The 14,424-nt window shown below is 50.5% G+C and overlaps 1 protein-coding gene across 4 annotated transcripts in view; it reads left to right on the plus strand.

Annotated features, from left to right (window-relative positions):
* The first annotated feature begins 2,832 nt into the window (after positions 1 to 2,832).
* The window catches only part of Lin9 (lin-9 DREAM MuvB core complex component), a 46,805-nt gene continuing 35,213 nt past the window's right edge, over positions 2,833 to 14,424 (plus strand). Inside the window, exons 1-4 of one of the 4 annotated variants that reach the window (XM_042701203.1) lie at positions 2,833 to 3,019; positions 7,997 to 8,029; positions 9,636 to 9,730; positions 13,093 to 13,197. In XM_042701203.1, coding sequence (XP_042557137.1) covers positions 2,941 to 3,019; positions 7,997 to 8,029; positions 9,636 to 9,730; positions 13,093 to 13,197 — 312 coding nt within the window. In that variant the 5' untranslated portion in view covers positions 2,833 to 2,940. The remainder of the gene's footprint in view (positions 3,020 to 7,996; positions 8,030 to 9,635; positions 9,731 to 13,092; positions 13,198 to 14,424) is intronic. The other 3 variants (XM_042701204.1, XM_042701205.1, XM_042701206.1) reach the window with 3 other exon arrangements.

Genomic DNA, 14,424 nt, shown 5'->3' on the forward strand with positions numbered 1-14,424 from the left:
ATGACTCCCTCTTAAATGCCCAATAAAGAGCCTCACTGGAAAAGCAGTTAAGTGCCTTAATACTGGTCAGAAAGTAAATGGTAGATCTGGGGCTGGGACACGGCTCAGACTTCCAGAAGATTCACTTAAGATTTTTAATATATAGATTGTTGAATTGATAAGTTTTATTGTATTTTTCTACTGTTTTGAAAATGCTTTTATATTTGTATTCTTTGTTACCTGAAAAGCTTTGTTAATATATATGCTTTATGATTTTCTCAAAAAGAGTAGAGTGTTGATTGAAAAGCTGATTTAAACAGAAGCTCTATTGTTTGTGTGTAAAAACTCTTTGGTAAAAAGCCTGACCTGGCCAGATGCCAGTGGCTCACACCTATAAACCTAGCTACTCAGGAGGCTTGAGATCTGAAACTCACAGTTCAAAGCCAGAAAGGCAGAAAAGTTGGTGAGAATCTCCAGCTAACTACCAGAAAACCAGAAGTGGCGCTGTAGTTCAAGTGGTAGAGCGCTTGCCTTGAGCTGAAGAGCTCAGGGACAGTACCCAGGCCCAGAGTTCAAGCCCCACAACCGACCAAAATAAAGCCTGACTTGCCTTGGTCTTAATGATGCCCTGGCCACTGCGATGTTCATAGAACTTTTGCCTCCCTCTCACCACTGGCCTCCTTCATGTTTATTTTTACTCTTTCATTCTCAGACCTTCTTTTGACCTTATCTCCAAATAGAGGAAGCTGCTGTGACTCCTCAGATACTGGCCTCAGGGCTAGAGCTTCACCTCTAAGAGGGCAGGTCAGAGGGCACAGAAGGGCTTGGCTCACTCAAAATAAGGGGTTATGTTGGAAAACTGAACTCTCACTTCCCTATCCCTGCCTAATAGCACAGCAGCCTAATAGCATGGCAGTAGAGGCAAAGAGCTAGCAAGCCCAGTGATAGTCCTTTCCCCTCACACTGCACAGCTCAGGCTTGTGTCCCAAATCTCCCTCCAGGTAAAAGTCCTGCCCTACATGCCGACTGCTTCCACCTGTGCCATCATGGTAGCACAAGGGCACTGCTGTGTGCTAGGAGCACACATGAGAAGGGCGCCAGTGGCCCACACCTGTCAGCTACACGGGAGGCTGAGATCTGAGAGTCGGTTCAAAGCCAGCCCAGGCAGCAAAGTCCACTCCAATTGACCACCAAAAAGCCAGAAGTGCAGCTGTGGCTCAAGTGGTAGAGCGCCAGCCTTGCGTGAAAAAGCCCAGGGGCAGCACAGCATCTCTGCTGCCCTGTGCCTGGCCGGTTCTCAGGCTCTCCTCTTGTCTCTTCCCATCTATTTTGTGTCTTTGTCCAAAATACAAACAAAAACCTACCACCCTATTAAATATATGGCTCTTCATGCCCTCAGCAAGTTCAGCTTCTTAGCCAGGGCTGGGGTGTCCTGATGTCCTCTGTCTACCACTAACATCTAGTTCCTGCACTCCACCCATCCACACAAGGGGTCATCCTACTGCTTCCAAAAGAACCATTCTCTGAAGGAAAAGACCTGGAGATCAGCAGGTAGCACTGTACTCCCAGCTGAGGGAGGAGGATGGAGAGTTGGAAGGCAAGCCTGGGCTACAGAGAAACATTCTGAAAAGGGAGGGAGGAAGGAAAGACGGAAGGAAGGGAGGGAAAAGGGGAGGGGATGGAGGGAAGAGAGGGAGGGAGGGACGGAAGGAGGTGGACTCCGGTGGCTCACCTCCTTTACTCCTAGGTGCTCAGGAGGCCGAGTTACCAAGGATCCCAGTTCGAAGCCAGCCCTGGCAGAAAAGTTGTCGCGATTCCACCTCCAGATTAACCGGCACAGGCCAGGCGTGGCTGGCGTGGATCCGGCGCTGGCCGGGAGGCGCAGCGTGCGGCGGCGGGGGCGGAGGTGTCGCGAAGGCCGAGGATGGGCTCCTCCGACGGGGGTGACCCGCGCCAGCCTGGCCGGGACCGTGCGGGGCCGGGGCGAGCTGGGGGGTCGGGGCGGGCCGGGGTTCCGGGGCGAGCCGGGGGGGGGGGTCGGGGCGGGCCGGGGGGTCCGGGGCGAGCCGGGGGGGGGGGTCAGGGCGAGCCGGGGGTCCGGGGCGGGCCGAGGGGGGGTCGGGGCGGGCCGGGGGGGTCCGGGGCGGGCCGGGGGCTTCGGGGCGTCAGGCGGGCCGGGGGGGTCGGGGAGGGCCGGGGGGGGGGTCGGGGCGGGCCGGGGGGTCGGGGCGGGCCGGGGGGTCGGGGCGGGCCGGGGGGTCGGGGCGGGCCGGGGGGGTCGGGGCGGGCCGGGGTTCCGGGGCGAGCCGGGGGGGGTCGGGGCGGGCCGGGGGGGGGTCGGGGAGGGCCGGGGGGGGGGGTCGGGGCGGGCCGGGGGGGTCGGGGAGGGCCGGGGGGTCGGGGCGGGCCGGGGTTCCGGGGCGAGCCGGGGGGGGGGGTCGGGGCGAGCCGGGGGTCCGGGGCGGGCCGCGCCGCGCGGCCTGTGAGCACCCGCCCGGGGGCCGGAGGGGCGCGACTCCACCGCCGCTCGAGGCCCCGTCAGCCGCGCGGCCCGGCCTCCAGGTACCAGCGCCGCGGCGTCGGGACCCGAGACCCGAACGCGCAGCGCGCTGCGCGGCCGCGGCGGAGGCGGCCGCGGGGCGCCGGGAGGCGGGGCTTGCCTCCGTGTCCTCGCGGCCCCTCGGGGCCCGCGGGCTTCCTTCCCGCGCCTCTCTCGGAGCGCGGCCCACGCGCGCTGAGGAAGCCGCGCGGACCGGGACGCCAGGCTGACCGGCCCCGCCGGCCCCGGGCGCTCCCTGCAGGGGGCGGGGCCTGCGGGGGCGGGGCCTGGGGCGGGGCCGCGCGAGGGCGGGCGGGGCCTGCGGGGGGCGGGGCCGCGCGAGGGTGGGGCGGAGCCGGCGGCGGCGGCGCGGGCCGCAGCTCCGCATTCGAACCTCCCTCGCAGGCGGCCTCCGCCCCACAATGCACCGCGGCGGGCAGCCTTTGAAAAAGCGGCGCGGCTCGTTCAAGATGGCGGAGCTCGACCAGTTGCCTGACGAGAGTGAGTAGCGCCCGGGCGCCCCCGTCCCCGCCGCCCGCCGGGCCCGCGGCCGCCCCGGCCCGCACGCGCGGCCGCGTCCCTCGCCCGGCAAGCGGGCCGACCCCCGCCGTCCCCCCCCGCAGGCCGGGTCCTCCCGCGCCGGGGCCGTCGCCGCGTCGCCGCCTTTGTTATGGTGTCCGTGTCAGTTTCTGGGGCTGTGCGGGCGCCGGGCCGGAAGCCGCACGCCGGGGTCCCGCCCGTCCCGGCGGCGCGGCGGCCGCGGCCTCGGCGGAGGGGCGAGAGCGGCCCCGCCGCCGTTCCCGCGCCGGTTACGTAAGCCGCCGGCCGGGGGCTCGGCGCGGCGGCGCGGCCGCGGCCCCTCTCCCGCCGGCCTCCGTGCCGTCCCGGGACCGCCCCGACCACGGGGGGCCCGACCCCGGCGCAGCCCACCCGGCCGGGCCGCGGCGCGCAGGGCGCCCCCCCCCGCGCCCCGCCCGGAGCCCGCGGGCGTGAGCTGCGCGGCGGGCGGCGGCGGCGCGGCGCGGCCCCGGCCCCGCGCCCTCACCTGCCGCGCCCGCGCCCCGGCCGGGCCGGAGAGAGCAGACGCCCCGGCTGGCTGCCGCCGCGGTCCCGCGTGCCCCGCGGCCTGCCCCCGCGGCCCGGCCCCCGCACGGCGCGCCGGCCGCCCAGGCCCGGGAGCTGCCCGCCGGGCACGCTGCGCCCACGTTGGGTCCGAGCCCGACCCCGCCGCTCGCGCCGTCGGGGGCGGGAGCTCAGTCCGCCGAGCCGGCCGGGCACACCGGCGGCCGTTTTGTCGGTGGACGTGGGGAGCCGGACACGGGGCCCCGCACAGGGTGCTGGTCTCCGGACGGGAGCGCCGTGGGGGTCCGCCGGGGTCCCGGCCGTTCTGCCCCGCGTGAGCGTGGGGCGCGGGCCTGCGTGCGTGTCAGCGCAGACCCCGGCTTCCTTACCGGCCAGCAGACGCAAACCCCGGCCCCGAGACGGGACGGACCCGGCAGCCCCGTCGAGGAGACGCTGCAGGATCTCCTTCCTTTTTCTTTTTTGAGGAAGATCTTGAAAAGAGATTTTAGATTACAGAACTAACAGGTATTTGCTCAGTTTATTCAAGGGCGCTAGCTAGTGTATTCGCATCAGCAATCAAAATATAACTTACCGAGTATGTAATGTGAACCCGAGTCAGTACAAAGCATATTTTTGTTTTGTTTTGTTTGAATCCGGTCGTGAGGCCTGAACTCTGGGCCTGGGCGCTGACCCTCAGCTCTTCAGCTCAAGGCTAGCGCTCTACCACTTGAGCCACAGCGCCACTTCTGGCTTTTTTCGTTTTGCTTATGTGGTGCTGAGGAATCGAACCCAGGGCCTCAGGCATGCAAGGCAAGCGCTCTACCACTGAGCCACCTCCCCAGCCCGCAAAGCACATATATATATATATATATGTATGTATATGTATGTATATATACATATATATGCATGTATATATATATATATGTTTGTTAAATGTTTCAGTTCATGTGAGTACTCAGTTTTGTACATGAGGATACTATGTTTAGATCAGTCTTTCCTATAAACTCCTGTTGCTGAAGTGTCTGTTATTCCACATCTCCCCTTGGATGCTCCAGAGACTCCTCAAACTTCTCAGGGTAAATCCTCTGGATATCCACCATCCCTACCCACCCACTGAGCAGAACCCCAGTGGTTATTTGTGGCATGCCCTTCCTTTTCACTTTTCATGTTTGAGCCTTTACCAAATTTTGGAACTTTTGCTTTCTATTATGTCCCAGCACTTTAGGCTCCTTTCAAAGTGTGTAAAGGTCATCTTTCTGTTTTCTGCTGGGTTGTAGGGCTTGAACCCTGGGCCTGGGTGCTGTCACTGAGCTCTTTTACTCAAGGCTAGGCTCTACTACCCAGAGCACCACTTCCAGTTTTTAGATGGTTAAAGAGTCTCACATACTTTCCTACCATGGCTGGCTTTGAATTGCAATCCTCAGATTTCAGCCTCCTGAGTAGCTAGGATGACAGGTATGATACACCAGTTCCTGGCTTCTGTTTGATTTTGAGAGCACTAGAGATTGACCTCAGAGTCTACTGTTTGCTAGGCAGAGGCTTTAGTCAGGTCTCTAGCTCCTTATCCTCCTGTTTAATTTGTTTTTTCATCATGGGGCTTAAACTCTGGACCTGGGTGCTGTCCCTCAGCTCTTCAGCTCAAGGCAAGCGCTCTACCACTTGAGCCACAGCACCACTTCAGGTTTTCTGGTATTTAATTGGAAATGAGTCTCCTGGAGAGCTGGGAAGGTGGCTCAGTGGTAGAGTGCTTGCCTTGCATGCATGAGGCCCTGGGTTCCATTTCTCAATACCACATAAGCAGAAAAAGCCAGAAGTGGTGTTGTGGCTCAAGTGGTAGAGTGCTAGCCTTGAGCTGAAGAGCTGAGGGACAGCGCCCAGGCCCAGAGTTCAGGCCCCACGGCTGGCAAAAAAAAAAAAAAGTCTCCTGGACTTTATCTGCCTGGGCTGGCTTTGAACCGTGATCCTCAGATCTCAGCCTCCTGAGTAGCTAGGATTACAGGCGTGAGCCACCAGCTTCTGGCTCTGTTTAAAGTCTCTTAATAGCTATACGACCTATTTTGGCTGGCCATTCTGCTTCTCTTACTCTGTTCCTTTGAGTTAAATTGGATCCTTTGCATTCCCTGTATTCACCGGGCTTTTCTCAGTACATGTTCTCTGACTAGGATGCTCATCCTGTACTCACTTACAGTTAACTTCTGCCTTTTTTTTCCCCTTGTGAGTACTGGGGCTTGATCTCAGAGCCCTGTGCTCCGGCTGGTGCTCTGCCACTTGAGTCACACTTCTATTTCTGGCTTTTTTGCTGGTTAAAAAAATTGATGATAAGAGTCTCGTGGTCTTTTCTGCCCTGGCTGACTTTGATCTTCAGTTTATAGATGTTTGAGTAGCTAGAATTACAAGTATGAGCCACCAGCTCACATATGTACATGCTGTAAGCTCTTGTTAACTCATTTACTGCCCATTTCACAAATGAAGACACAACAGCACAGCCGGTCGCCGGTGGCTAGCCTGTCATCCTAGCTACTCAGGAGGCTGAGATCTGAGGATCACGGTTCAAAGCCAGCTGGGGCAGGAAAGTCCGTAAACTCTTATCTCCAATAAACCACTAGAAATCTGGAAGTGGCGCTGTGGCTCAAGCAGTAGAACACTCTCCTTGAGCTGAAGAGTGCAGGGACAGGGCCCAAGCCCGGAGTTCAAGCCTCAGGACTGACAAAAAAAAAAAAAAGAACAGCACAGAGATTAAGTACTTTCAGAAGGTAAAGCAAGGAGGTGACAGAGCCAAGGTTAAAACACAGGTAGCCTCAATTAAGAATCCTTAACTATAACTGCTCTCCAGAAAGGAAAGAAAGACCGTAAGTAGTCGAGTTAAGGTCACAAACCCCAATGTGCAGTCATGGAGTATGAAGCAGGAATCGATGTCTGTGATTCTGTGACTAACCTCTTCCTTCGGATTCCTGCCCAGATACCACCTTTTCAGAGACGGAAATCATGGTCCCCTTATGTAAACAGCGCTCTCCTTGTTCCCACACTTGGATTCCTGTTATCCTGCTTTACTTTTTCCATAGTGCTTATCATCACCTGGCCTGTATTTGTGTTTGTCTCCCTTCTTACCTTCTAGTAGAAGATAAGCTCCGGGAGAGTAGGGACTTGGGCTGCTTTGTCTGCTGCAATATCCCCATTGCTCTGAGCTGGGCTAGCCTGTAGTCAATGCCCTGTACATACTCACTGAATGAGTGAATGTGTTTTCCTCAGATGAACTGCATTGTTTTGGGTACTGTGTGGATGTGCAGCCTATCTTTCTGTTTCCTAGTTTGGCTGTAATGTCCTGGGCTTGTTAAATCAGACCTTAGGCTTTTTTTTATTTTTCCAGTCACGGGGGCTTGAACTCAGGGCCTGGGCACTATTCCTAAGCTCTCTTACTACCTTAGGTATTTTTTTTTTTTTCTTTTTTGGTCAGTTGTGGGGCTTGAACTTGGCCTGGACGCTGTTCCTGAGGTCTTCAGCTTAAGGCGAGTGCTCTACCACTTGAGCCACAGCACCACTTCCAGTTTTCTGGTGGTTCATTGGAGATCAGAGTTTCTTTTTTTTTTTTTTTTTTTTTTTGGGGGGGGGTCCGGTTGTGGGGCCCGAACTCTGGGCCTCGGCACTGTCCCTCAGCTCTTCAGCTCAAGGCTGGCACTCTACCACTTGAGCCTCAGCGCCACTTCTGGCTTTTTTCTTTTTGCTTATGTGGCGCTGAGGAATCGAACCCAGGGACTCATGCATGCAAGGCAAGCGCTCTACCACTGAGCCACCTTGCCAGCCCCTGGAGACCAGAGTTTCATGGACTTTTCTGCCCTGGCTGGTTTTGAATCATGATCCTCAGAGCTCAGCTTTCTGAGCACCTAGGATTCCAGGTGTGAGCTGCAGGCGCCCAGCTCCTCCACATTTATTAGGCTAGCCCCTGGTGGCTGTTCTAGCATGGATCTTAAGTGTTGCACGTGCCTGTATTTGAGATTTTCAAGGGACTTCAAACCCACTATGTCAGTTCTAGGATTATTTCCATGTTTTATTTTCTCTACTTCATTACCTCCTCAGCTCTTGGGCTCAATAAATGTCAGTTCTTTTGCTCCTTTTTTTTCTTCACCAGAGCACTTTGGAATGAGGATCCAAAATTATTTCTGTTCTTACCTCCTTTTTCCTCTCTACATTTTCCTTAGAATGGTTTCCAGCTCTTTACCAAATGTTTCTTTCCAGTTCTTCCTTATCCTGTCTTGAATTCATGTCTAAAGCTTACATTGTCTACCAGTTTTTTTCAAATTGTATATTCATTTGTCATTTCAAACTCCCCATTATACAAACTGAATGGATTACTTTCACCCCCAAATCAAGTTCTTTTTCTCTTACTTTATAAAATAATCATTTTTTTTTCTATTGTAGGCTCTTCGGCAAAAGCCCTTGTCAGTTTAAAAGGTAAGGATTATATTTGTTTTAGGTATATTCATGTGTTAGAAATTTAATTCATAAAAAAATAACACTGGGATTTCAGAGGAATTGTCTTGATAACTCCTTAGGAGTTTGAACTGAGGGCCTTACACTTGCTAAACAGGCACTGTACCAATTGAGTTATATTTCCAGACTTTTTTACTTTAGTTATTTTTATTTCTTTTTTTTTTTTTTTTCTTATGTGGTGCTGAGGAATCGAACCCAGGGCCTCTGGCATGCAAGGCAAGCGCTCTACCACTGAGCCACCTTCCCAGCCCCCTACTTTAGTTATTTTTGAGATGGGGTATCATGTTGATGTTTAGTTTGATCTGGACTGTGATCCTCTTATTTATGCTTCTTGCATAGCTGTAATGACAGGTGCTTATAACCATGCTCTGCTTTTTATTGGTTGAGCTGATGGTCTCAGATTGATCTGGTCTCAAAGTACAATTCTCTTAATCTCAGCCTCCTGAGATGGAGGATTATAGGTGTGACCCACTATGCCTGGCTTTTTTTTTTTTCCTAGTCCTGGGGCTTGAACTCGGGACCTGGACACTGTTCCCTGAGCTTCTGTTGCTCAAAGCTAGCGTTCTACCACTTTGGCCACAGCGCCATTTCCGGCTTTTTCTGTTTATGTAATACTGAGGTATCAAACCCAAGACTTCATGCATGCTAGGCAAGCACTGTACCACTGAGCCACATTCCTAGCCCTCCCCTTAATTTTCATATCTAATCATTTATTTGATTGGGTTTTTCCTGTATGTATAGCACATTTCTTTGAATTTTTTTTTAAATACTGCACTAAATTTTTTTGTTCTTGTTTTTTGGTTTTGTTTTTATCAGTTGTGGGGCTTGAATTCGACCTGGGTGTTGTCCTTCAGCTTAAGGCGAGCACTCTACCGTGAGCCACAGCACCACTTCCAGTTTTCTGGTGGTTAATTGGAGATTAGAGTTTCACGGACTTTCCTGCACGGGCTGGCTTTGACCTATTGAAACAAAAAACATTGAGAGATGTGTTGCAAATTCAAAGTTAGAAGGAAGAGGCCTTTCCTATTTCTGTTCCTTGCTTTAGTCAGAATTGTCTAGAGAATTATGGGATCTTGGAAATTGAGTACAAGAATAACTAAATGTCAAAAAGAAGGGAACAGCCAGGCTCTCACACCTGTAATCCTAGGAGGCTGAGATCTGAGGATCACGACTCAAGTCCAACCTGGGCAGGAAAGTCCGGGAGACAGTTATCTCCAATTGACCACTAGAAAACTTGAAGTAACACTGTGGCTTAAAGTGGTAGTGCACTAACCATCAGTGAAAGACAGCGCCCAGGCCCAAAGTTCAAGCCTCAAAAGGGGAGGAGGGGGAACAAAGATGCTACATATTTTAAAACAGAAGTTTAATACTAAGTTTCATGTCTTTATTGAGACTGAACAGAAAAATATAGATGTTTTTATTTGCAATAAAATGCAGTTATTATGAGCAATGTATATTATTCACACTGGTATATACTTTAAATACATTTCTACTATTTAAAAGATCATATTTATGATATGAAAATCCTTTGAACAAACTTAAAATTTACTAGTATTATTTGTTACAGAGGGAAGCTTATCTAACACATGGAATGAAAAGTACAGTTCTTTACAGAAAACTCCTGTTTGGAAGGGCAGGAACACAAGCCCTGCTGTAGAAATGGTAAGGAATAAGTTAACTTTTTCAAATAATAACTAGCTTGTGTTATTATTGTGTGTAAGTTCTTAGCACAATAACAGGGTTTTTATTTTTCCAAACTCAAGCACTCGGGTCTTTGTTATTAAGTAAATTTGAGCTTATGGAGACAAATTATCTACAGTGATTATCTTGTCACCATCAAGCATGTGATAAATATAGGTTCTTTGAATACAAAAGGCAAAAACATGCAGACAACCTAAAGTCTAGTTTTATTAGATTACAAAAATTTTATGTGTCTCTCGTGCCTGCATAGAGATATGTATGCCATCAACTGGTGAAATGTTAAATCTTGTGTAGATCAAGGATAAGTACATTTGGAAAGGAAGTCAAGGTGAGTGTGTAATTGCCTAGTAATAATTTTAGGAACTCTGTTTCCTCCCTGCTCAACCAGGGAGGTAGGTAGAGGTAGCCAGGAGGTGTCTCATGGGTCAGGCATGAAACAGGCCTGTAGCTGGCAGAGATAACAGGAGTAGCCTGGCCAGGGGGCCATCACAGATGGGAGGAACTGTTTTTCCCTTGCTCCTCTGTATTTGGCCAGGGAAGGAGTCTAGGTAGAAAGGACTTAACTGTCAAGACTGGAAAATCTAGTCTTGACCCAGTTGAAGGCTGCCTGTATATAATTAGCTTTGTTCACCTGTCTCCCTTCCATGTGACCTTGAAAAGCTGTCCATTTGTGTGTGTAGGGGTGTGTGTGTATGTGTTGCGTGCTAGTACTGAAGCTTGAACTCAGGGTCTGAGTGCTGATACTCCACCACTTCCACGGTGTAAGTGGAGCTACAGCTCCATTTGTGGCTTTTTGGTGGTTAATTAGACATAAGAGTCTCAGGGATTTCCTCCAGGGCAGGCTTCATGTCATCATGATCCCCAGAACTCAGCCTCCTGAGTAGCTAGGCTTATAAGTCTCTGCTCTGGCGCCCAGCCCGTAGAGCTGTCTTGAGTGATAAGGGACACTTTGCAAAAAGATATGGGTCTCGGAAGTGGCACTGTGGCTCAAGTGGTAGAGCGCTCACCATGAACTGAAGAGCTGAGGGACAGTGCCCAGGCCCAGAGTTCAAGCCTCACAACCTAACAAACAAACAAACAAAAAAGATATGGGTCTCAAGCAGAGAGCTGCTGGCTCACACCTGTAATCTTAGATATTCAAGAGACAGATCTGAGGATTGTAGTTCAAAGCCAGTTCAGACAGGAAAGGTTTGACACTCTGTATCTCCATTAAACTAGTCAGCAAAAGGTGGAAGTGGTTCTGTAGCTCAACCTTGAGAAAAAGAATCTCAGGTCAGTACCTAGGCCCTGGGTACAAGACCCAGGACCAGCACCAAGGAAAAAAAAAAAGGTGGCTCTCAAACATTTAAACCTAGGCTGGACTTTATATTTTTTCCTATTACAGACCCTTCAGTAATGTACTTTTTTCTCTTTTGTCAGTCATGGGTCTTTTATGTAGGGCCTAGGAGCTGTCCCTGAGCTTTTTCACTCAAGGCTAGGTTCTACCACTTGGTACCAGAGCGCCACTTCCAGTTTTCTGGTGGTTATTTGGAGATAAGAGTCTCAATGACTTCCCTGCCTGGCTGGCGTTGAACCTCAATCCTCAGATCTTGGCCTCCTGAGTAACTAGAATATTAGGTACGAGCCACTGGTGCTCGACTCTTTTTTTTTTTTTTTGTCGGTCGTGGGGCTTGAACTCTGGGCCTGGGCGCTGTCCCTCAGCTCTTCAGCTCAAGGCGAGCGCTCTACCACTTGAGCTACAGCGCCACTTCCGGTTTTCTGGTGGTTTATTGGAGATAGGAGTCTCACGGTCTCTCCTGCCCGGGCTGGCTTTGAACCGCAATCCTCAGATCTCAGCCTCCTGAGTAGCTAGGATTACAGGCGTGAGCCACCAGCGCCCGGCTTTGGTGCTCGACTCTTATGTACTTTCAATACTCAATTCTTTTTCTTTCTTTTCTTTTTTTCTTTTTTCTTTTTTTTTTTTTGCCAGTTCTGGAGCTTGAACTCAGGGCCTGGGCACTGTCCCTGAGCTTGTTTTTTTGCTCAAGGTTTGCATTCTACCAATTGAGCCACAGCTCCATTTCTGGCTTTTTCTAGTTTATGTGATACTGAGCAGTCAAACCCAGGGTTTCATGCATGCTAGGCAAGCACTTTACCTCTAAGCCACATTCCCAGCCCCTCATTTTCTTTTTAAAAAGTTCTATAGTTATCAATTCTTTATTACGTGTCTTCTGTTTTCTTTTGAGGGGTGGGGAAAGTACTGGAGCTTTGAACTCAGAGCCTCACATGTACAAAGATGATGGGATCCTGCTGAATCTCGTCTCCAGCCCCATATTTTGTATTTTTATTTACAAATAGAAATGTTGGGGTGCTAGCCTTGAGCAAAAAAAGCTCATGGAACAGTGCCCAGGCCCTGAGTTCAAGCCCCAGGATTGGCAAAGAAAAAAAAAAAGAAATATTGTTAACAGCCAAGTGTTGGTGGCTCAGGCCTTAAGTCCTAGCTACTCAGGAGGCTGAGATCTGAGGAACGTACTTCAAAGCCAGCCTGGGTGGGAAAGTTTGTGAGACTCTTAATCTCTAAATAACTACCAGAAAACTGGAAGTTCAAGGACAGTGCCCAGGCTCTGAGTTCAAGCCCTATGACTGGGAAAAAGGAAAAAAAAAATGTTGTTAGCAATTTTTGACAGCAGATGCAGTATGTTACATATTTGGATACTCCCCTAGATTATTTACTGTCCTTTCCAGCTCAGCCCGTGCACCGAACATCATGAAATACACTCCATTGGTATTAACCAACATTTTTTGGGGGGGGAGAAGTCTGTCCTGGGGCTTGAACTCTGGACTTGGGTGCTGTCCCTGCACTCTTCAGCTCAAGGCGAGCGCTCTACCGCTTGATCCACAACGTCACTTCCAGTTTTCTAGTGGTTTATTGGAGATAAGAGTCTCATGGACTTTCCTTCCCCAGGCTGGCTTTGAACCGTGATCCTCAGATCTCAGCCTCTTGGGTAGCTAGGATTACAGGCGTGAGCTACCGGCGCCTGGCTAACCAACATATTTTGAACTGGGATTTCTTGTCTTCACTGTCACTGGTTGCTGGTATGATGCAGAGACATGGCTTTTAATTCTAATCATCAAGTGAAATTTGTAAACAAAGCTACCAGGATGTATATTTTAATGCTTTCTAAATCTAAGATTATTTATATTTGGCTCTGAGTGCTTTGTACTGCTCATACTTAATCCTTCCATATTGCTGATAATCAGAATTAGCTGTATTTTCCAAGAACAGGATTGTGTTTTGGAACAAAATTGACACATGTTTATTAGATGAAAAATTTCTATCATAGCCTTTCAGAAATTCAAAACGAAGTCGACTCTTCTCTGATGAAGATGACAGACAAATAAATACCAAGTCACCTAAAAGAAACCAAAGGGTTGCAATGGTTCCACAGGTATGTGGTGCTAAGCTTTTGTTTCATTAAACAGAAGTAAGCAGTGGGTAAACATGATAAAGTGTATATTTATCTTAAGTCAGTATTTAAATAACTCTGTTCCTGTTGTAGTTACATAGACGATTTCGTGGATTTTTTGTTTTTTTTTGTGTGTGCTAGTATGGGAGCTTGAACTCAGAGCCTGGGTGCTGAGCTAACTCCAGGCTAGCACTCTACCATTTGAGCCATTCCTCTACTTTCTGGGGTTAATTGGAGATAAGAGTCTCAAAGAGCCGGGCGCTGGTGGCTCACGCCTGTAATCCTAGCTACTCAGGAGGCTGAGATCTGAGGATCGGGGTTCAAAGCCAGCCCGGGCAGGAGAGACCCGGAGACTCCTATCTCCAATAAACCACCAGAAAACCGGAAGTGACGCTGTAGCTCAAGTGGTAGAGCGCTCGCCTTGAGCTGAAGAGCTGAGGGACAGCGCCCAGGCCCAGAGTTCAAGCCCCACAACTGACCCAAAAAAAAAAAAGTCCCAAAGACTATTCTGCCTGGGCAGGTTCAAACTGTGATCCTCAGATCTCAGTCTCCTGAGTAACTAGGATGTCCAGCTTGTTGGTTGACTTTAAACCAGTGTAGAAGGCCAGTTATCATCTATAAGCATGAAGATAATGGACATTAAGCAAATGGATTTGGCAAAGTGGAATCAGTTTTGAGTTTTATATGTAAATAAGAGGGGGAAATGTTTACTTCTATTACCAAAGTGATAGATTTGTTGAAGACTTTGTCTGAAAGAGGAAAAAGCCAGGGCAAAGTCAGAATTCCTTTTTTTTTGCCAGTCCTAGGGCTTGAACTCAGAGCCAGCCTGGGCACTGTCCATGAGCTTCTTTGTACTCAAGGCTAAAACCCTATCACCTGAGCCACAGTGCCACTTCTGGTTTGGTAGGTACTAGATGCAAGGTCAAATGAATGTAGGCCATAGTTAAATGGCGATTGATTTTGGGAGAGCCCAACTTTTGTCTTTATGACTGTTAAATTGTCCTGTCCTCGCTTTCCCCACTGCCCTCAAGCACATCACTCCCTGTAGGAGTGTTTTGTGTGGTAGTTTATACTTATGAGCAATACAGAGCAAACACAGCACAGGACAGATGTGAGAGACTTCTCCGAGTGTGTGGGCTCATATCTGACTGTTTTTCTTTCTAGTCTTGATCTTATATCCCTAGTTTTTTTTTTTTTTTTTTTGCAGTT

The sequence above is a fragment of the Dipodomys spectabilis genome, unplaced genomic scaffold, assembly GCF_019054845.1.
Source record: "Dipodomys spectabilis isolate Male_0828 unplaced genomic scaffold, ASM1905484v1 ptg000288l, whole genome shotgun sequence".
NCBI classification, from domain to species: Eukaryota; Metazoa; Chordata; class Mammalia; order Rodentia; family Heteromyidae; genus Dipodomys; species Dipodomys spectabilis.